The sequence below is a fragment of the Siniperca chuatsi genome, linkage group LG14 (genome assembly GCF_020085105.1).
Source record: "Siniperca chuatsi isolate FFG_IHB_CAS linkage group LG14, ASM2008510v1, whole genome shotgun sequence".
NCBI lineage: Eukaryota > Metazoa > Chordata > Actinopteri > Centrarchiformes > Sinipercidae > Siniperca > Siniperca chuatsi.
The window spans coordinates 26,923,620-26,946,185 of record NC_058055.1 but is presented as its reverse complement, the minus strand read 5'-3'; the positions used below and the strand labels follow the sequence as shown (position 1 = coordinate 26,946,185).

General features: G+C 40.2%; 1 protein-coding gene across 3 annotated transcripts in view; it reads right to left on the bottom strand.

The window, feature by feature from the left end:
• sgcd (sarcoglycan, delta (dystrophin-associated glycoprotein)) overlaps positions 1–22,566 on the bottom strand; it is a 295,835-nt gene that overhangs the window by 126,352 nt on the left and 146,917 nt on the right. Inside the window, exon 1 of one of the 3 annotated variants that reach the window (XM_044222299.1) lies at positions 16,349–17,007. The exons of the other annotated variants lie outside the window; for them this stretch is intronic. Coding sequence (XP_044078234.1) covers positions 16,349–16,351 — 3 coding nt within the window. The 5' untranslated portion in view covers positions 16,352–17,007. Of the gene's footprint in view, positions 1–16,348; positions 17,008–22,566 lie in introns of those variants that run through there. 3 annotated transcript variants of the gene reach the window in all.

The window sequence follows — 22,566 nt, the reverse complement described above, 5'->3', positions numbered from 1 at the left end:
CTTCACAGTTTAATGGAACTATAGCTTGTAAGAAAGGGATGGAGACTTTAAAATGGATAGGAAAGAAAAATGAAAAAGACCTAATGTTTGGATTTGTGAGAAAGAGAGATGTAAGGAGTCCTCTTCGATCAGACAGTGACAGGTCAGTGCTGTGCCGCGCGCCTTTAACCCAGGGGAGAGACAGTGATGCTAAATTGCCTGTCTCTTTTCCTTGTGCTCTCTCTCTTTCTCTCTCCTTTATTCCTTCTCCCTTTTTATTTCTCTCTCTCTCTCTCTCTCTCTCTCTCTCTTCATCTCCCTCCCTCTCCCCCTTACTGTGAAAGGGGGACATCTTAATCATAATTGTGTCATGAGCCATAAACACTCATACGCTTGGCTGTGGAGGCAGCCTCAGGGAAAGTAATGGTGCTGAATAATAACAATAACTTTATTTGCAGAGCACTTATGTAAGAACTTTTCACAGCTTATGTGTGTTTACATACAATGAAGAACAATGAAACTGTATTTCAAGTAGAATTGATTAATGAAAAAAACACTAATTTACAGAGGTTACACAAATTTTGTACAGATTTTTAAACATTTTTCACAAATTTCTTAGAATCAAAACTGATAAGACTTCCTCATTAAAAGGGCAAGTAATTTGACTATTTTAGTTTTCGTCTCACATAACATGACTTCTGGTTTTAATGGTGCTTTTACTGTCACTGTCTAATTGTAGAAGAGTCTTACGTGTTGTAAGAGAAATTCATGAGTGCTGCTCTTAATGGAAACACTGGAGTACAATATGTGAGACTGGTTTCAGTAGTTCAGAGAGTTAGTGTCAGAAATATTTCAGTGAAGAATATTCTACTTTTTTGAGAAAAGAAAAACAGAAAAAGTGATGTAGCTCATTGCAGTTACTCCAGAAGACCTCAGGAGAGACAGAGAGTAGTCAGAGAGACACAGAGGACAGACAAAGGCCAAGACGTGCTTGCTGAACTAAAGCTGCACTTTTAATCCATTCCCATGAGAAACTGTTGAGTAAAAGAAAGCCATAATGTAAAGTAGTTTCACTCACTTTCCAGCCTGTGGAAATTATAAGGGATGCAGCAGTCCTACAGCCAAACACACACGATTGACTCTACTGTTATAGTAGTATAGTTATTATCAACACAGGGTAAAGAGGAATTACACTATATAGCTTTTATGTTTTACCTTAAAGCCTGGCCTAATAAATGTGATAATGCAGCTGCACCACTCTTGGTGGCCAATAGATGAACATTGACATCCAGGAACTAATAGAATTAGATTTTCTGACAACTGTAGCAAATCAGCAAACTGACAACAAACAATCAGTCAATATGGACATGGTTAAAAGAAGAATATAAACTTGCATTAAAAGGTTGCTGTTCAGCAGTCGCCTCTGCAGTACCACAGTGATAATGTCAAGTCAATTTTATTTATATAAACAAAATTAAAATGAAAAGTCTCAGAAGGCTTCACAATCTGTACAAAATGCAACATCCTCTATCCTTAGACTCTTAATTTAAAAAAAAACAACAAAAAACCCCTATAAAGCGAGAAAAATATAGAAACCTAAGGGAGAACAACAAGGGAGGGACAGACGTGCAATGGCGAAACAAAATGAGAATAATATTAGGTAAATATGAGTTTCAGGTAGAGTGCAAAAGTGTTTGGAGTGACAATAAAAAGAGCCAAAACTTGTTTTCTGGGATGGATTTCATAGTATTCCATAGTTTTATGCCTCAGCAAGGCTATTTTCATGTCATACTGAAATGAGAGGTAAGACATGTTTGCTCAACGGGTTTTACTGGTATTTATAGGGTCAAACTGGGGCAGATAGGTAGTGTTAATAATACACTTTAGGAAGTGTTTTTTCACTATTTAGCATTTTTCATATTGACATAGGTCTTTAATGATCTACTTATTTCTGTGATGGTATTTAGGTACTGTGTGGTAATGTTTAATGGTAGTTCAGGGTTGTGTAATTTTATTTTGAAATTTCTGTTTTTGATGTGTGGCATCCTTAGAGGGAGGCCATATTTGTATCTCATTCTCATAATAATAATTATTGATAAGTTAATAATACTTAATAAAGATTCATCCACTCTCTACCACATATACAGGCTCTTTTTTTAACCGTTTTGTAAAACAACCTGATGTAGGCCCTGTGCTGAAATGCGTTGTTTAAATGAAGTGCAGACTCTTGAAGCTCTGAAGCTGGTGTTTCAGAGCTATTTTTCATATATATTTAGTGGTTTAGACATGTAAAAGTTCCAGTATGGTACTGTAACATGACTACTGTAAAACTACATTCTGATGCAGTTGCAGGGAGAGGGAAAGTTCTGCCCTGCGCTGTTAGATTAAAGTAGTATTGGAACAAAGAAAAGGAATCCTTTCCAGAAGAGAAGTAGTTGTTTCAGTGCTTCGGTCTCAGTCATTTCGCAGTGTCCTTGGTATTACACAAGGATTGACGGTGATCCAGGAAATATCAGACACCTTCTACTGGCTTAGCTGCCCATCCGTTAGCAGGATCTCTCTGCTTATTGGATGAGTCTGTGGGGTATTTTTCAGAAGAAACTTGTGGATTTTCTGTGGCTCAACCAGATGGCACTAAACTTCTTTTTCCAAAACCGCAGTAAATAAATATTAATCTCACAGCCAAAAGCAGCTTCCTGGAAATAGATCCTTGGAAGCACGTCTGTGGCCTTTGCTGTGGGCTTCTACATGTCTTTTACACTCAGCAGGTCCCCCCCAACCAAAAACAGTCTCTCTTTAAATTAGGGTTCTGTATAGCCTAGACTATTTTATCACTATTTTAAGAGGTATTTTTAACTACAGTATCATTATTCAAACACATTCAGGCTGTACCCATTAAAAAGGTAATAATGTCTCCTTTCAGATGTCTGTCCAATTATGACTGAACTGTTGTCTGACTCTTCACTACCAACTGCATAAAGGGGGCAACTGCCCCAGGGGGCCACACCCGCAGGGTCCCCAAATATCCTAGGTTTACCACATGTCAATTGGTTTGGAAATTTGTTGGGAAATTTACATCACTAAATATCAACTAAAGCAGGCTCTGCATTATTAGCTGTGATTGGACCGATTCTATTCACCTTATATATGCTTAATCTAGGCAATATTATTAGGAAATCCTCCATAAACTTTCATTGTTATGTGGATGATACCCAATTATATCTATCGATCAAGACAGCCTAAAGGACATAAAGACCTGGATGACCTGCAATTTTCTAATGTTAAACTCAGACAAAACTGAAGTTATTGTACTTGGCCCCAAACACCTCCGAGACACATTATCTAAAGATATAGTTACTCTAGATGGCATTGCCCTGCCCTGCAGCACCACCATAAGGAACCTCTGAGTTATCTTTGATCAGGATTTATCCTTTAACTCCCACATGAAACAAACTTCAAGGACTGCCTTCTTACACCTACGCAACGTTGCAAATATCGGGCCCATCCTGTCTCAAAATGATGCCGGAAAACTACTGCATGCATTTGTTACTTCTAGGTTGGACTATTGCAATTCCTTATTATCAGGCTGCCCGAATAAGTCCCTTAAGACTCTCCAGTTGATCCAGAATGCTGCGGCATGTGTACTGACAAGAGGACAAGAGATCATATTTGTCCAGTATTAGCTTCTCTGCACTGACTCCCTGTAAAATCCAGAATAGAATTTAAAATCCTTCTCCTCACCTACAAAGCTCTTAATGGTCAGGCACCATCGTATCTTAAAGATCTCATAGTACCTTATTACCCGACTAGAACACTGCGCTCCCAGGATGCAGGGTTACTTGTGGTTCCTAGAGTCTCCAAAAGTAGAATGGGAGCCAGAGCCTTCAGTTATCAAGCTCCTCTCCCGTGGAATCAGATCCCAGTTTGGGTTCGGAAGGCAGACACCATTTCCAAATTTAAGAGTGGGCTTAAGACTTTCCTCTTTAATAAAGCTTATAGGTAGGGCTGCCCTGAATTGAATTGAATTGTGATGTACAAGGATCCTGTGGCAGAAGGTAGTTTTAAGACCGAAATTATTTTAGTATTATTTTAGTACACATGGTGCATATTCCTAAATAAAGTTTTGTTTCATCAACTTAAAGCTAACTAAAATCTAGGGCAAGGTAGTCTTATTCCAGCATTCTGGATCTCTGGGCATATAGTTAAACTGCCATGTAGCTCGGGTTAATTTGGCCTTGATAGCATACACAGTAAAGGCTGAAACATGCTTCTCGAGGCTGTACATAAGCACATTTATGTGAACATGTGTCATTAGAGAGGTTCACATAGCTGTTTCTTTTACACTTGAACACAGACATATGTTTTCTTTTCTGTTTCAGACCCACCTCCCAGCAAAAAGTTTGACTAACCAATCAACATAACACCCATCTCTGCCCAGAATCACTGAAACATTTACGTGTATCTTCTCAGACCCAGAAATTGAGTCAGATAGTGAGCTGCTGCCAATGCGTCTGCTGCCAAAGCACGCTGGATTTCTACTTTTTGAATTGAAGGGTGGCAGCAGGGTGCCATTTTGCAGCCACGTCTACTAGCAAACACCATAGGTTGCTGCTACCCACCTGCTCTAATCTCATCACATAGCCCCAAAGAGCTGGTTTTCACTTAAAATTGAGGAAAGGGTTTGTAATATAACACAATTTTGCAAGTTTAGCTAACTTAGATCAGAAGCACATAATCTGGCCCCGAGTGGATTATCAAATTTAGAATCTGATGTTTCTCCGAGATTGTTTTTTTAAATTGATATGGCACATAATTTAGGAATTACCAGTAAAATTAGCTTCTACAAAGTTCAACCACTGTCAACTGAGGAGGCAAATAGCCCTGCCTGTTCATGACAGTGGCATTGGCCGCCAATCTCCTTGGTAACCACTCGTTATCTAAAAATACCTTACAGCTAGGGTAGGTAACGTTGGAGAAACTAGCAAGATACAGCTAGATTCTGAAAGTATCCCACCCAAAATCCCACCCCCTCCCTCCAAAGCCACTCCCCCAAAACACATTTTCATGCACAGTGCACGTGCTGAATGCATGCAGGTAGTTAGACAGGCAGGTGGGCCAGCCAATCATTTGGACCGTATAAAATGATTGGATGGGCTTATTACAGGTCTGCGACAGCCACAGATACTGGATTTTTTTCATTTTTTCAGAACCAATATAACTTCACGTCCATCAGAGTATCATGTTGCATTGTACACCACTGATGGAATTTAAAATGGTTTATTTTCCAGCTGTCTGCAATCAAGTCACCCTGGTAACAAAATAAGACTTGTATAATTACAGGCTGACAGTCCTCAATTCATAAACAGAAAGAAGAGTCTGAGGTATCAAATTTCCCTGTGACTGCTGCATGAAAGCACATTTCATCTATTTTTCAAGAGTGCACTTTTGAAGAGCACTTTTATCCAAAGTGCTTCAATGTGACACAAGTCCTTTGGTTTTTAGCGTAAGTTGGCACAATAAAGAACCCGTTGACCTAATTAAGGGAATAAGGTTCTTCGCAGAAGGGTGCCGCAAAATAAAAGAAAGCTTAAGAATGAAATATAAAACAAAGAACAGTGAAAGAAAGAATAAAGAACTAGGTTTGGACAACTTAACGACCCAGGCAATAAAAAGGAAAAATATTATAACCGAGCATAAAAGAAGTACACAGTTTGAGTCTCTGACTTGAAGGGCCTCAGAGAAGTAGTGGAGGGTTAAGAAGGGTCCTTCTGGATCTTGAGATGTCTTATGCTGATGGTGAGATACTGGAGTTGTTGTCTGGAGATTTTACCTCCCTGGGTGACTGTTGTCTGAAGTTTCATTTTATTTTTAACTGTTAAATAAGCTTGGCTGTGCAGCTCTTTTGGCGTAGTAACCACATTCAAATTGGCAGTTTACATGAAACACTCTGGTCCAGAATTGTTCCTATACATAACTGTTACAAGAGAAACAGGAAAGCAAAGCAAATGCTCAATAAGGATATATGTTTATATTTAAGTGGCAAAGAGTGGCTGTAGGAATTATGACTGCGTAGTGTGAAATTGCTATAGCGCCAGAAAGAGTGGATAGGCTGTTCGCTTCCTGTTTCCTACCTACAGTCAAGGTTGGTTTCTGTGAAACCCGATCATGATCATTCTCATCCTAGAGAGGACCCAACGGAGGTCCTCTAACCTTAACGAAGAAGTAATTTTAACCTAAACCATGATCTTTCCCTAACCCGGTAAGTCGTCTTTGTGCCTAAACCTAACCACAAAAACAACTTGGTAAGAGTTAGATCATAAAACAAATCTGACACCATAGAATAAAACAGTTTGTTTTTGAAACAGTGATTTGTAGTGGTTTTGAAAGACACACAAAAATGATGTCCCGCTGACAGAGCATTAGATTAAAAAATGCTTCCTATTCTACATAACTGCTGATTCCGTGTCAGACCGGCATGCCAAAAGGCCATGTCATCAGCATATTCAATAAGAGCAAGGTCACTGATTTTGTACATTTTCTAGTTTACAGACAAGCAGACTGGTGATAAGATGCAACTCATGTAACTTCATGTCTATTTGGGGTTCAAAATAGGTCAACATCCATAATATCAATTTTAATTAAATTTTGGACTAAACCTCTTTGCATTCATTTCCTCTGCGGTCAAGTCACAAGCTGACTGATGGTGTTTTTGACTTATCTGCACTTCAAACATGGTTTCCGGTAAACATCTGTGGTATTTACTGCACACTGCGCTCATCCACAGCATCATCATTGTAGGTGCTCGGCTGCAGTTGTCCATCTTCTCTGATGCACATTGAACATTCATTGGTATGCACAGCACTGCGTTGTTTGGCAGTCTGGGACTATTTAGAACAACAATTTTTATGGTAAGTGCCAATCGGTCATGCTGTACTCTCTCAGGGATGTGATGAAGTTAAAAAAAAAGTAAACAACAGATAAGTATACAGAGAGAGAGAAACAGAGAAATGAGAGTCAAAAGTGGAAGAGACAGAGAGAGAGAAACTGAGAGAACGAGAAAGAGGGAGAGGCTGAAATACCTCAAAAGAACTTGCAGAATGAAACAAACAAAATAAAAGGGATGGAGGGGAGAGGAGAGAGCGGGTGAGCATGGGAGGAGAAACCAAGGGACAAAATCAAAGAGACAAAGAGGGAGATGTAGAGATAGAGGTAGAGGATAGAGAAAACTGGAGAAACAAAGAGACCATAACCTTGAAGTTGAAGTTGAAAATGAAAGACAGTTAAAGGATTGTTTGGATTTTTTAAAAGTCTATCTCAATACAATATTCACATGCCCTATGTATGCTGAAAAAAATAATTCAGCGCTGTAATCACTTATACAGTATCATACAAGCACTTGGTTAAGATTAGAGGAAGAACACAGTCTGGGTTAAATGCACTATTATCATGCACTTTTACTTTATACCGTATTATTATCATCAACCGTTAAACCCACTTCACACTTATTTTAATTTTATACTTATACCCACTTGGTACTTAATTTATTTTCTGACCTGTATTGTAGTGTATTATATTTTTTGCTTAATACTTCTATTCCTGTGTGCACTGACGTGACAGTGAGCTGCTGTAACAAAAGAGTTTGCCCTCGGGGATCAATGAAGGATTTCTGATTCTGATTCTGATTCTGAAATGCTGAAAACGACAGCAGTGACTTGAACCATGAGACAGGCTGTTAACTTTTCCAGTATTCAATCAAAACCAGGACCTTTCCCTAACTGGAGTAATTTTGTTGCCTAAACCTAACCACATGCAGGATGTTAAAAACCAGTCTGCAGGAGTCAAAGTCCTGCATTTGTCCATCTACCATCAACCCCAACCACCTCTCTATGCCTTCTGTGTAGTATATCAATGTCACACTTTCTGTACTGGAAAAAACTGTTAAGTGTCCCTAGGAATTGTGTCCATGTTGGGTAATTCTGCACCTCACGGTTTTCTGCCCTTTATGTGAGGAAGCAGGAAGGTGTGGAGGGCAGGGTGGTGGGTGGGCGCGTAGCTTGACTGACTTTCATGCAGGTGACTTAAGTGGATGATTGTGACGACACCCAAACTCAACATTAACCGTAACCTTGATCTTTCCCTGACCTTAAGCATACCGTAGTTGTCATGTGCAGATTATTGCAGAGAATGAAAATTTTTAAAACCCCGGTATTGAATTTTTGTCAACCATTTCTCACACTAGGAAGAGATATAGCTTCATGGCCACTGTGAACAGGACGAATGAAAGCAGCAACCAACAACTTAACATACATGAGAAATATATATGGATTAAAAAATCCAAAACTATCTGTTTAAACCTGCAGGTACCAACGGATCAGTGCTTTGAAAATCATCAGTACACCGAAAAATGTACCTGCTGGGCCAATGAGACACTCCCCTGCACTCCCTCATATCACCTGTCTGAGAGGACAAATTACCCCCAAACAACACTTGTCTGCTCCTAATTGGTATTAAAATATGACACATTTCCAATTAACACTCACTACTTGAAATCTCTCATCATGCTAAACTGTGGCTGTAATCAGCCTCAAAGTCATGTCAACAGCAAATTAAAGTCAAAATGCTTCAAATGTTTACTTTAACTTCAGTTAATGATTTCCAAAAAGCCAGAGACAACAAATGCCAAGTTGTTACTTTAAGATGTTTCCTGCTGAAGTTTTCTGTTATCAGACTTCGTCGTTAGTGTGCAGGATGTTGTATCTCAACATGACATCAAGTTATCTACAGTAGCCCAATTATCTAAATAAATAAAGAAGTGCACCAACAAACAACAAAATGAGCCCAGAAATATGAGCCACTTCAGGATTGACTGCTTTTACAGTGTCAAGTTTTCCCTCTAATCAGACTAGAATGTGTCTTTGAACACCTCGGACGGCAGTTCTGACAAGTTAAATCTTCATGGGATTGTATTTGTTTTGGGGTATCTGATAACAATATGAACAGCAAGGATATATTCATCTTTATTTACAACACCCTTATTGCATAAGTACACTAAGACAAACAGTCGGTTGGTATAAACTTTGATTGTTTTGGTCTAATAAGGTTTACCTTGTTGCTAATTTAAAACTTACAAGTAGATTCTCTCTTGATTGTTTTCCTGTTGTTGATGCTGCTTCTTGTTTAGACTAGAAAACTGTTAACTTCCAGTTCTTAAGGAAAGAGTACAACACCTGAATGACTGCGAGAGAAGTGAGAAAAAAAACTTTATTTTCCAACTTTCCGTATTGATTCATTCCTGTTTGTATTATTTTTTGAGGCATATTATACGTTTACAACCAGAAACGCTGATTGATCAGTGGAGTATAATAATCTGTCTCTCAGTTTGACAGAGGTCTGAGGAAGCTGTAATGATGTGACAAGACAGCAGGCTCTGCAAGGCCGTCAGAGTAAATAAGAACTCCCCCTCTTAATTGACCTGCCTAATGGCTGGTTCACACTAAAAAATACCAAGAAGACTGTAATGCATGGACCCCCGGGTGTCCTGTCGGTTTTACAGATGCCGCTCATTAAACTGTAAAAAAACACAGAGGGAATCGAGCAAACACACAGATATGTCACGGATATAATTATAGCATCTCTGTACCTGTTCTTTTTAAAATCACTCCGCTTTCGAGGGTTTAGGTGCTGTTTACGCCGCAGCAAAATGGCCACAAACAACGTGGGTGGGATCATAATTTCCATGGAAATGACTTTGCAGCCCCATGCAAAGCGGATGTGGGAAGAGGTTGGCTCGGTCCAGCTTGATTCCAGCTCCAAAGTCTAATCCACAAATTATCACTCACTCAGCAAATCCCCCCTCTCCTCTCCTACCTCTCCTTTTCACCCCCTCTTCTCAGACTCATCTGCCTTTCATTTTTCCTTTCAAGCCCCCCACGCAGCTCTATCCATCCATCTGCCTGCAGGAAGGTGGAGAAAATAACAGAAACACTGCATGAAAGAAGACTTTATCTGTAAAACAAATCCCCAGTTGTATGACTCTTAAACCAGTCACCTCCAGTGAAGAATATGTGGACAAACTGCCCCTGTTGCCAGTCTGTGTGCTAAGCTAAGCTAACTAGCTGGTCATGGTATTTACCATACAGATGTGAGAGTAGTATCAATCTTCTCATCTAACTCTCGGCAAGAAATTAAATATGCGTATTTCCCCAAATGTCAAAAGTTTTCCTTCCTTCCTAACATATTACCTTATAAAGTTGTTATGGCTAACGCATTAGAAAGCAATTTGCTTAATTACACATCCATCAACTGCAATATTCTTTCTCATTTTAGCTCTGTTTTGGTCTCCACCAACTCCTGAGAAAAATATCTGGCTGTTTAGCTGCTAAATGTTCCGCTTTCTTCACCAGCTAGTCAATACCTTTGCCTGTCTGCTGTTCAGTGCTGGGCAGGTAGTGTGCACTGGGTTTTTCAGAGCTTGTTTGCTGTCTGCTGCTGCTTGAAACAGGGTTAATGAGAATGCTGACACTGAACCATACAGTGAATATGGCATGAAACCTAAACAATGAGCTAATAGTGGCTAAAAAGCTCAGTGATATTTCTTTGTAGGTTTTCACTACAAGGGACTATATTACATTACATTATTCATTTGATTCACTGCTATTATAAAACATTGATTAGTGGAGCTTTAACTGAAACAAAAATCTACAGGGTGCCTTTAATACACCACCATTTGCTAACATCACTTGTTAAGGACACTTCTGTTGCTTAACACCACAGAAGTATCACAAAGTTGAATCAACACCTAAGGACAGTTTGAGACTGCTGGTCTCTGTGGCAACACTGCCATTTAGAAACAGCTTTTGTCCCATGTCAACAAGCAAAGTTGTTTCACGTACTGTTGAAAAATGAGAAGGTCTGATGAACCATTATTCACAATTTTCCAGACTTTGGTTGGTTTAATGGGTGCAGAAAGCTGAAATATGAACACAGTCCACAAGGCACGTTGCCAGCTGTTAAATATAGTGCTGTGTGTGGGCAGCCATATTGCTTAAAAGCTGTTCTGAAGATGAACGGTGTCCTTGATCAGAGTCACGTGAGGTCTGTTTCACAGTCAGAGGTACTGTATACCTCTGAGGACAGGTATGTATGGTTTGGCTCCATGTGTGTAGAAACAAAATGAGTAATTTCTAATCCACTCCAGCACCTTGTGCCTGCAATACTCAAAGTTAGAGCAAATGAGAAACTGAGGCTCTGCACTTAACAAAGCTGATCTATTACAATTAATATGTAGAATCGCTGATGCTGGCCAATAACATTTAAATTACCAGTATATGCGTTGCTTAAGTTTTTTTTTTTTTTTAAAAGAGCCAGTATGTTCAACCAGTATAAGAAACCCAGGAGGCTTTGGGGGTTCAACGTGTATGCAAAAATTTAATAAAAATCTATCTCTAATACCTACTGGACTCTGCAGAGACCATTCATGGACAGGTAGTTAAAAATCTAAGCTCTTATCCAGCAGGTTTCCGACCAAATATTGTACCTATTGGGCAGCAGCTGCACATCTTTGCCTCTGCTCGTGGCTGTTTGAGCCTTTTTGGCCTGACACTTACAATAACTATATCACATGTACCTACATTCATTATAAAGTGGCAATACTGAATTATAGATAACAGTAATCTAGTGTTCTGGTCTTGTGAACTGGTGAGTACTGGTCTAATTCAAGCACTGCATATGTATGAAAACTGCAAGTAATGTTCGTCATGGGAAAATGTTTTGTTAAAACATCTGCGTGTTACTGTGTTGCATGTATCTCAGGAACTCAAGCTTGCTTAAAGGACTGGCATAGTCTGCTTCTACTGTGCCTTCTGCCTCAGAGGTACATCGACACTACCTGACACAGCAGGTGTGTTTAACATGATTCTAGAGGAGATAGCGCTAGGTGACGTTTCCGTAGTCTAAAATTTGATTGTAAGCAACATGTTGCTTTGGTTGTGTTATTAGTTAACCTGTGGATATTAAGAGTACATAGATTGATTCCTTAATTCACCAACTGTTGTCTTTTCCTGTGCTGCCTCCCCCGCTTCCTTTCTCCCATCTTACAGTGTGTTCTTGTATTCTTTAACTTTTCCTAGCTAACTTTTCCCTCTCTCCTTGGTAACATCTTACACTCCTGGTCTCTCAAAAGTACCATGTGTTATTTCATAGCATTTAACAAGTTGCGTAAACAAGTAGTTTTGATTCTGAAGAAAACGCTAATAATAGCTGAGCAGTTTCTGTCCCCGTCCTGTTCAGCGAAGCAGTGAAAGTCATCGCAGGGCTGCTGGTTAGATGCTAAATGTTGATCAGATGAGAAAAAGGCAGATCTTTTGAAGCGTGGCTCTAATGTGCCAAACCGCTGCTGCAAAGATCTGTTGGAAAGGATTAAACCTCCAGACACTCAGCAAACAGCTCTGAGTGGTGGCTGGGAGAGACGCTGTTGATTTTTGTAGCGCTTGTGCTGGAATGTTCTCCTGCGCAGCTCAGTGGGAGGAAACACTGCCGGGGTTACAGAGTCACAGACAACGTTCTGACATGAGCCGATGTTATGTGAGATGAAAGTAACAACAAATGAAAGTTAGAACAATGTCTGGAGTTGTCACAGCTTCTGCCTGCATATTATTGTAAAATCAATGACCTTAACACAGCATTGATGTGCTTATAGCTCATTAGACTAAGGGGCCTATTTTAATCATGCAAGCCCAACAATAAGTGCAAAGCTGTAGGTCTTGGGCGCACAGACTGTGTGTACAAGTACACCTGCTATTTTGGTTCATGTATCTGCAGGAGGGCAAAGTGTAAAAGGGCTGGGTGAAAATTAATATAGACCAGAGGGTGTGCCGAATAATACATACAATCTCAGCCAGTCACATCATTGGTCTCATTACTCTGAAACAGCTTGTCTCAACTACTTGTTTGGATATTACAACCAACAGACCAACCAACTGACATTGCCTTCCCTACAACCATGTGGCTAAAAAAAAAAAAAAAAAGCATGACATCTAGTAGAAAGTGTCAATGTACAATCAGCAACTCAACAAAAGGTGTCTCCCCCTTGTTCTCATTCCTTTCATGGATACTCTATTTGTTTAAGCATTGTTTATTGTAAAGTACTGTAATCAGCTTTTTTAGCAGCAGAAAACTGTTGAATGTGTGGTAGACAAAATCTAGGTGAAAATCATTTTAACCAATCTGCTCTGTTTAAAATAAATCTGAGCATTTGTCAGTGAAAATTGGAACATGAGTCTTAAAGCCAGGGTAGGTAATGTATTTCAGAAGCATTTTGTTTGTTGAAACTCTCGTCACGTCCCGACATCAAATCAAATGAGCAGACAGCATTTGTGGCCGTCACAGCCCTGTACTAAGCCAGGCCAATCATTTCAGTCGGGCCGACTCACCTAACTGTGCACTCACTGCACGTGAAAATGTGTTTTGGGGGAGTGGCTTTGGAGGGAGTGGGATGTTTGGAAATCTCGCTGTCTCTCGCTAGTTTCTCCAACGTTACCTATCCTAGCTTTAACTACAGACAGAAACAAGCCAACTTAAACTGCAGAAAAGGAAGCAAATGAACGTCTAAGACCAAAATAATAAACAAAACCCACATTCACTAGAAAATAAAAAGCTCAACTAATCCACAGAACCAAACAGAAAACAATTCTAAGCTCCCTAACTCATCTCAAAACAGGAGAAAAGGGGAAGCAAAATAAATGGCAGAGAACCCAGAAACCAGATTCCTTAAAACTGCCAAAATTAGCTCAAAAAGCTACTTCTAGTCAGTCAAGACGAAGGGTAAGCTAAACAAGTTGCTAATCAGGGTAACACCAAATTAAGACAAGCTCACAAAGCACAGCACCAGCTCAGTTACAAAAAGAAAAGAGGCAGAGTACTGGTTCTGGAGGTTTATATAGAGCACCACTGATGACGTTCAGGTGTGGGTGATCCAGGCACTCAGGAGGGGCGTGGCAGACCTGCAACAGTGTGGGAGAGACAGCTCTCTTCCAAAAGAGGCCAAAGGAAGTCAGTGGACGTAACACTGCTACTTGGATGTGATTCACCATTCCAGTATAAATGTTTAGGGTTTCACTCCTGCAGGGTTCATTTCTCTGTATATTTCAACAGTTAGCAAAGACACTGCTTTTTAAATATGTTGATACTATATCTGTGTGAGTGTAGGTTTGACTGTCTGTGTTTCTATCTGCCTTTGGAATGACAGTTGGGAGCTACATGCAGGCAGACAGCCTATGAAGAGACAGAGTCGGGTTGGGGGCTGGAAGGTCGGGGGATATTTGGAGCTCTGACTCTGTTCCTAATATAACTGTGTGCGAGGTGACAGCTGCTGTGCGTCCTGAAGCGGGTGGGCTATGTTGCATGTCAGAGTCACAGTGGTCAGAGGCAGAGGCTACTTCAGACAAATGTAATCAATGTATAAACGAGTGCAGAGACTCAAAACAGCTGCTGGACGGCGGTGAGACACAGTAGTTGCTGCTAATTTACTTCATCTCTTCCTGTCATTCTTTGTTTCTAATGAAAGACAAGCGAAAATGAAAATGTCTGACCACTGGGTGGACGGGAAGCATGAAGCCGGTGCTCACTGCTTCACTATCGTTTTTCATGCGAATAATATATCATTTACAAAGATGTACATGCAATTACATTAATATGTCAATAACCCATTATAAACTGCCCCTCACTTTAATGTCAGGATGGGAAAATATAATGCTTTACTTCAGGGTCTGAATCAAATTGTATATTACTGGATATGGTCTGACTTTCAGGGACAGTGCACAGCATTTTGATTAGATACATTTCCCCATTGTGCTTCACAGACATACACTAGTTCAGTGATCCCCAACCTTATTGGCTTGGGACCCCTTAAAATGAAGCAAGGTCTACTTGGAACCTATCGTCCACAGTAACCTATATGTATGGGTTATGACAAGTCAACTTGCATCTCAGTAAGTGTAATCAAGGGTAGACTTCTGTCTCATCATGCTCACAAAGGTCTGCAAGAAATCTCATCAGAAAATTGGGATAATGAGACCTTTGCAAAACCTGAGGCAGCAATTTTGAGTTTGAAAAGTTTTCTGGAAAAGGCACTACTCATTGTTTTTCTGTATCATTTACTCATCTGGTTTTATGTATGAAGCCATATTTTGGCAAAAATAAAAATGTCTGGATCATACTGATCAAATGGATGGACAGTGGACTATGCTGCAGGAGTGAACTGGTCACTGTTGGAGTTTGTTGTGAATCCAAGATGACCACAGCCACAGTTCTCTGTGACAATGCAAAAAAAAAAGTTTAAAGCCACAAACATACAGGAAATAAGTGTTTGATACTCAAAATATTGATAATTGAACTGATCACAGTGCTAATCAAACATTTAACCAGAGCTGTAAACTTGAGACTTGGGACTTGGACTCTAGTCTGACGTCAGTCACAAAAAGTCTCAAGTCAGATCATTTTGGTAGGGAGCCAAGTCTGGAGTTTTGACCTGAGAAAATCCCAGAACAGTAAAGCATAAATAAGACAGCAACATGATCTGGCCTCTGCACTCACTAACAGAAATTACTTTTACCCACTGAGTCACACACAGACTGGAACTAAACAAGACCTCTTCTCCCCAACACAAACACGCCCCTTCACCACAACTGACCCCCCCACACACACACACACACACACCCACCCACCCACCCAGGGCAGAACCGGAGGCAGTGATGAGGCATGTGCCTCCTCCTCCTCTACAGTTGAACCCCAACAGTAGGCTGCAGTCTGACCACACTCAGCTTCTTGTTACTTATTTATAGCAGCTTGTTCCTCAGAGGGACAAAGTAATTGAAACCAAATGTGTTGCCGAGACTGATATGGGGAAGTAGGGCGGCCAGCCCACACACCCTTCTTCTCCCACTCTCTATAAACAAAGATTGTAGAAAAGGGGTGAGATTTAGAGCAACCAGCCTTGGAAATCACTTTTCTTGCAATTTCATTTCTGAAAGAAAAAGAAAAGAATGTTCCACAGCTTCATTTCTTCCCAACTTCTTGGTTCACAACAAATAAATTAATTTAACTGCTTCAGTCTCGGGGGCGCTGCATTCAAAAAGGTGTTAGAATGTTTTTTTCCCAGGCCGGCGAGAACAAAGTGGGGAATAAATATATAAAAAAAACATTTCTTCCAAGAGAAACAACAAACAAGCAAACTGCAAACTAATAAGGAAGCAACACAGAACACAGATTTAACTTGGTGCACTTTTTGAAGTCACAGTACTCACGTCCCTGCCCACCACAGCCACACCAACAACCACATTCAGTCCAAACAAGGCAGTGAAACCAAACTTACCATGCTTCCTTTCTCTCTTTTCCTTCCTCTTTAAACCCTCTCTTTACTTCCCCTCTTTCCCTCCGTTCTGGGCTCCCAGTGAGCTCTGCTCAAAGTCGAGGTGTGTCAGGCAGATAAAAATGGGATTGAGTTGCTGCTAAGAAGCTGCATGAGGCCTTCACTGACCAACTCAAAGTCAAGCAGCCACCTCTCTCTTTTTCTCCCCTCCCTGCTGCCTTGGTCTCTTGTCAGCTTTTCCAATAACAAACTGCTCCCCGCCTCTTTTGGCCAAGTCCCTGAGCTGTGAGCTGTTTCCTGGATCCTTGGTGGACGCCTGCGACCCGGGTGTCTCCCGCTTTTCTTTTTTTTCTTTTTTTGAAGGCTGCTGCTCTGCTGTGGAGAGTCTTGTTGCTCCAGCCCTCTGTCTCTCTGAGTTGCAGCCGTGCCTTCCTGCCAGATTTAGAACCAGAGACACATGTGGGCTTCTGGTTTGAAGTTTAAAGGCACATACTCCCATAAAACTAGTCAGAATAGTTGTTTTAAAAATATAGTAAGCTCCTTTTGCCACAACTTGCTCCTAAAAACTACTGTTCCTGAATGCAGGACGTTCAAGGCCATGGGCGCTGAGGCAGAGGCTATCTGTGCCTCTGTCTGCAGGTTTGGCGCATAGGCCAATGTTTTCGTAGATTTGTGCATGCGTACTCGGTTCTCACTCTGTGTTGAATGATCAACGAAGAGGCAAAGACCGACCTTGCCTCATATCACGTGACATCCACTTCCTTTCGCTCTGTGCCCTTCCCAGTAGCACCTAGCACCGCACTAGTAGCGTGGATAGTCTAATGGCAGAGGTCAGCATGAATATTTCTTGCTTAAAAAAATTTTCAACATTGTCTTATGAAGAAAAAAGAGCTGTGGTCGCTAAGAGTCGCATTGACATGGCCCTGGATGAGCAGCGCAGGCTCCATATCAGAGTGAACAATGCAAAGATAAAGGAAAACAGGGAAATATTAAAAAGACTCATCAGCGTGACCTGTTACCTTGCCAAACAAGAGCTAGCCTGTCGGGGACGAGAGCAGTAGCTTTGCCAATCATGGAAATTATATTGAACTGTTGCATGTGTTGGCAGAAAAAGATGACAAGTTAGGCACACATTTAAGCTCCTCTAATGTGTTTACCGGCACATCAGATCAATTCAGAATGATTTAATTGGAGCTGTTTCCGAGGTTATCAGGGGTCATATATAAAATGACATACAAGCAGCATCCTTTGTTGCTGTGGAAGTGCGGATATCACAAACAAGGCTCAAATATCAGTGGTGTTAAGATATGTCAACAGCACAAATGAGGTAAAAGAAGCTTTTTGGGATTTGATGACATGAGCAATGACAGAAGTGCACATGGAATATCAGAGTATTAGAAAAGTATAATTGAACGAATTTGATATATTTTATCTATCTATCTATCCAAGGTGCGCCGAAAAAAGAAAAGGGCTTTGCTGGCTGACGCCGCAAAGTGTGCTGAGATAACGGATTTATTTAAGAAGTCTGCAGGTGATGATGAGGACAGCGGCGAAGAGGCAGAAACATCAAAGAGGAGTGAGCAGGTGCTTTGTCATGCTTACATGCTATGTGCTGTGAACTAGCTAATGAACTAACTAAAGAATTTTTTTCTTTTTAAAATGTTTTTGTTAACCTTGGGGTTTCAACGCTAGTCCCGCTGCAGGTTTGACCATTTAGAAGTTTAAAGGGACAGTTCACCCCAAAATCAAAAATACATATTTTTCCTCTTACCTGTGGTGCTATTTATCCATCAAACTTCATATTTCCTACATGAAACTGCTCACAACAAATCTGTGGATTATCTTGAGTAACTGCATCATAATTTCTGGAAAGAGACGTTGCTGTTGAGTTTTTCAAATGTATTGTTTTGGTGCTATGAGCACCACAAACTGAGTGCCATATAGTTCCATTATCAAAAAAGGCAGACATCTCTACAGCTGATGGTTAAATAGCACTACAGGTAAGAAGAAAAATATGCAGTTTTGATTTTGGGGTGAACTGTCCCTTTAACTAGTCAGACTCAGTGCATAAACGTTTAGAGAAGTTTATTTGTTAAAAAAAAATGGTCATCAACTTAAATTAAATTTGATCATTTTCTTTTAGACTACTCATCAATTCTTTTTCGCATTATAGCCTATAGAACATATAATATTTGATACCTAGCCCAGCAATAAAAAATGATTTGATAAACACTTACTCACAAACATGGGGAGGAAAACCCTGGAAAATGAGTTTCATTATTTTACATATTAGCCTAACACAACCAATACAAATGAACAGATTGTGGGGTTTTTCTAAATGAATGACTCGTTGATCGACAAACATGCTGTGTCAGTTTAAATTTGGTTTATCAAATTGGGGCCGCTTGACCGCAAATTCCCAGGCTTTGTTGCCTGTCCGCCCCTATAGACATGGCACATCGATAGGTCACTGCCTACACAGGCAAATATTTCACCGCACGTTACTGGTCCCAAGGGTGGGAGGGTGGGGCTATAGGGGAAGGTTTAGGTGTTTAAGGTTAATGAGTATTTTAAGGTTTCTTTGTGTATGTATGGGCATTTTTTTTCTTGAAAAGATTTACAATGAATGACACTCACCACCGCTCAGATTCGTTTTGTCCTTTCACAATCATGTTTGACATTTTGAGAACCTTGTTTGTATCTGACATCATGGTTATGAAGACACTTCCATTTCATCTTTAGCCATTACACTCATGTGAAATACATAGAGGTGGCAGATCAGAAAATGCTTTTAAATGACATTTTTGGTCATATGGGTCGTTTTGGAAGGCACTGACAAACAACCTGCTGTGTTTTGTTGCTTAGGTATGAGAACTGGTTGACTAAAAGGTCCAGTGTGTAGGATATAGTGGCATCTCTTTGAAATTGCAGTTTACAAGAGCCAGTGATTGGTTTGTCCGTTCTGGGCTACTGTAGAAACATGGCGATGCAACATGGCGGCCTCCGTGGAAGGGGACCCGCTCCCTCTGTAAGTCTGAAATTTGCATTTCTCTGACTTAAGTCCGACTCAAGTTAAACTCTCAAATCTAAAGTGTTGCACATTTTAGTGCTTTTAGTTGCATCTCACACCTGTGATGTGTAAATGTTACAGGTTTTCAAGCGACAGGCTATTAAAACACAAAGTATGCTTTTAATGTAAAGAGAAGTTGGACTCTTATGTTACTTTGGTACGTTTTGGGTCTGCACCTCTAAATACTGTATATTGAACTTTCAACTCTTTCAGGTTTCCGACTCTGAGGTGTTGTGCACCTTTTAGGCCACAAGGCTGAGAGTTGTACTGGTATTGAGTGGAAGTAAAGCAATTAATACTTCATTATCCTTCCAAAACATACATACTCAGTTGCCAGTTTAATAGGTACAACTATAATATAGGTACCCATTATTATTATTATTGTTATTATTATTATATAATCCTGTGTTTAGTTTTTGTTGAGACTGTTTTAGAGAGGTGTTGATTCAACTTTATAGTTTTTGTGGTGCTGTGCATTTTGCTGAGAGGTGTTTCTAATAGTTAGTCGACCCATACATATATATATATATATATATATATATATATATGAGTTTTTATTGTAGTTATTTATGTACACGTTGCTGTCACTCTGTTAGCTTTAGCAACAGGTTTTTGATGGAAACTTCATGGCAGTAAAGCTTCAGTGAACTGAACTATGTACGAGCGAGAGAGCATGCATGTGTGGGTGCACGTGCATGACAGTCCGCATGCGAGCTCAGGAGAGAGAGAGAAAGAGAGGGAGAGATTTAGAGAATGCAAATTCCTCTCCTCCACTGCAATGTTCTGTGGCCTGACAGCGAGGGAGGAAAAAGCCTCACAAAGCTTCTCCTACAAAGCTCCACTTTCTTTTCTCTTCTCTCCCCTCTTGCCTCCTCTCTTCTCTTCCTCCCTCTCTTCGCAGCCACACTGATCCCATTCTCTCTGCCTGCTTGTTTGTGGTGAGACTGATTTTGTAGGTTAGGGGAATACTTCATGCTTTGATGTTGCGTCCAGCAGTTTCAGAGCGCTGCGCCTTTGATAAGAAAAGGCAAGGTGCTTTATTATTAAAAGAGGTTAAAAATCCTTTTATATGCCCATGAAAAGGGTTAAGCTGCAGATATGTCCGCGCCCAATATTCACCAAAATTTTATTAGTACACTACAATTTTTTATTTATTTATTTAATCCTGGTAATTTCAACAATTCTGATTTTGAGTTTTTGTTTTTCCCTTTAACTCATACATAAGCCGCGATGAAACTACATCCACTCTCTCACTGGCAGCACTGCCTAGAGAAAAAAAAAAAAGAACAATAGCAATCATTGTCTAACAGGCAAGGCGAGTCCTGAATCTTAAGTGGGCAGCCGGGACGAAGGCTGCAGACACCAGGGGAACCTCGCTGTTGTTCCCTGGGCTGCGGCTGGAGCTCCACTTGATGATGTATTAATCAATAAATAAAAGGGAAAATCCCTAATAGGCTTCTGGTAAAGAGAGGAGGAACACAGTGAGGCTCCGTCTCATAATGAAGATGTAGTGTAGGCAAATACGCAGGGGAGGCGAGGCAGAAGACTCATACACAGACGCATTTTTAAACAAGAGTTTAAGTGAAGATGGAGGAGACAGTGGGGAGATGGTGTTATTACACATGGCAGCTGGCATTTTTTCCCCCTTTCCACAAAGTTGTAGAGTCGTACACTGGCTCCACAGTGGCTGCGGAGGGCCAAGGCAGTTGGCAATATGAATGCAGCATTAAACAACTTGGTGGTAGGGTGTTAAAATGTTTCTGTATTTTCATGCAGCTGTAACTCATCTAACTCTTTGTCGACCATCTTAAGTCACTCAGCACAAGTTAGCCAACTGTCAAAGTGGTAGGATTTTTTCTATAAAAACATCAATGAAATATTTTTTATTTATTTAAGAACATAGCATTTATGATAAATTCAGTAGGGTAGCTTAGCTTAGCGGTTTGCTGGGGGCTATAGCTTTAGACTAGTTTGAACTTGGCTAACCTTGATAATCGTGTTTTACTAGGAAGTACTGTGTAATAGGTATAAATATTGTTACAGGGTATTTTAGTGTAATTTAATATTTAGGGCCCGAGCGCCAACTGGCCCTATTGAAATTCAAGGAATTCTTTTTCTTTATGATAACAACTTTTTAGGGGCTAAAGATGCTCGAAAAGTTGTGAAACTTTACACACTCATCAGGACTAGTGAAAATTTAGATATTTTTTGGGGGTTTCGGAAATGGGCAGGACAAAATGGCTCTATAGCGCCCCCTTGAAATGTTCCTCCTTGTGGTTTCACCCACATGTACGAAATTTGGGAGGCACATGTAAGATGCCAAGACCAACAAAAAAGTATCTTATTGACATGACCTTAACCCAACAGGAAGTCGGCCATTTTGAATTCATATTTTTGGTAATTTTCATATTTTAACGAACCCGTCCTAGACCGCTAATCTGATCAACTTCAAACTTAGTCAGCATTTGTTGAACAATGTGGCTGTTAAAGGGCAGCAAATTTCGAGGTTTCACCATGAAACAGGAAGTGGTTGTAAGTTTACTGTACATGGTCCCATCTGAACCAAACATCACATGTAATATAAGAGTCCTGCCCTGAACACATACATCTATATGACAATATTTAGTTATTGTCATAGCGCCACCTACTGGCAACAGGAAGTTAGACTTCTTTGACAAACATCATCTGATTTACATCAAATTTACATGGTGTGGTCTACACATGATATCCAGCAAGCGTTATTAGTACGTGTTCTCTAGCGCCACATAGTGGACCCAGAAAGTAATATTTAAACAGAAAGTTGCTGTAACTTCAGTTACACCGTCCAATCTGTCCAATATGAATTGTGTTCTTGCGTTAGTAAGATTTTAGGGATTTTCCACTGATCATACTTGATCAGACTCACTTTTTAGTGATTTTACTGCCATCTTACACCTGTAAAATGAAAAATAAAAACCCAAACGTATAGGTTTTTAGCAATACTAGCAGCGTGGCTCTGGGGATAGTTATTGGATGGATTGCAATTAAATTTGGTACAAATATTCATGTTCCCCTGAGGATGAGTTTGAATGACTTTGGAGATCCCCTGACTTTTCCTCTAACGCAACCAGCAGGATTACATTTGTGGTTCAGAGTGAAATGTCTTGACAAC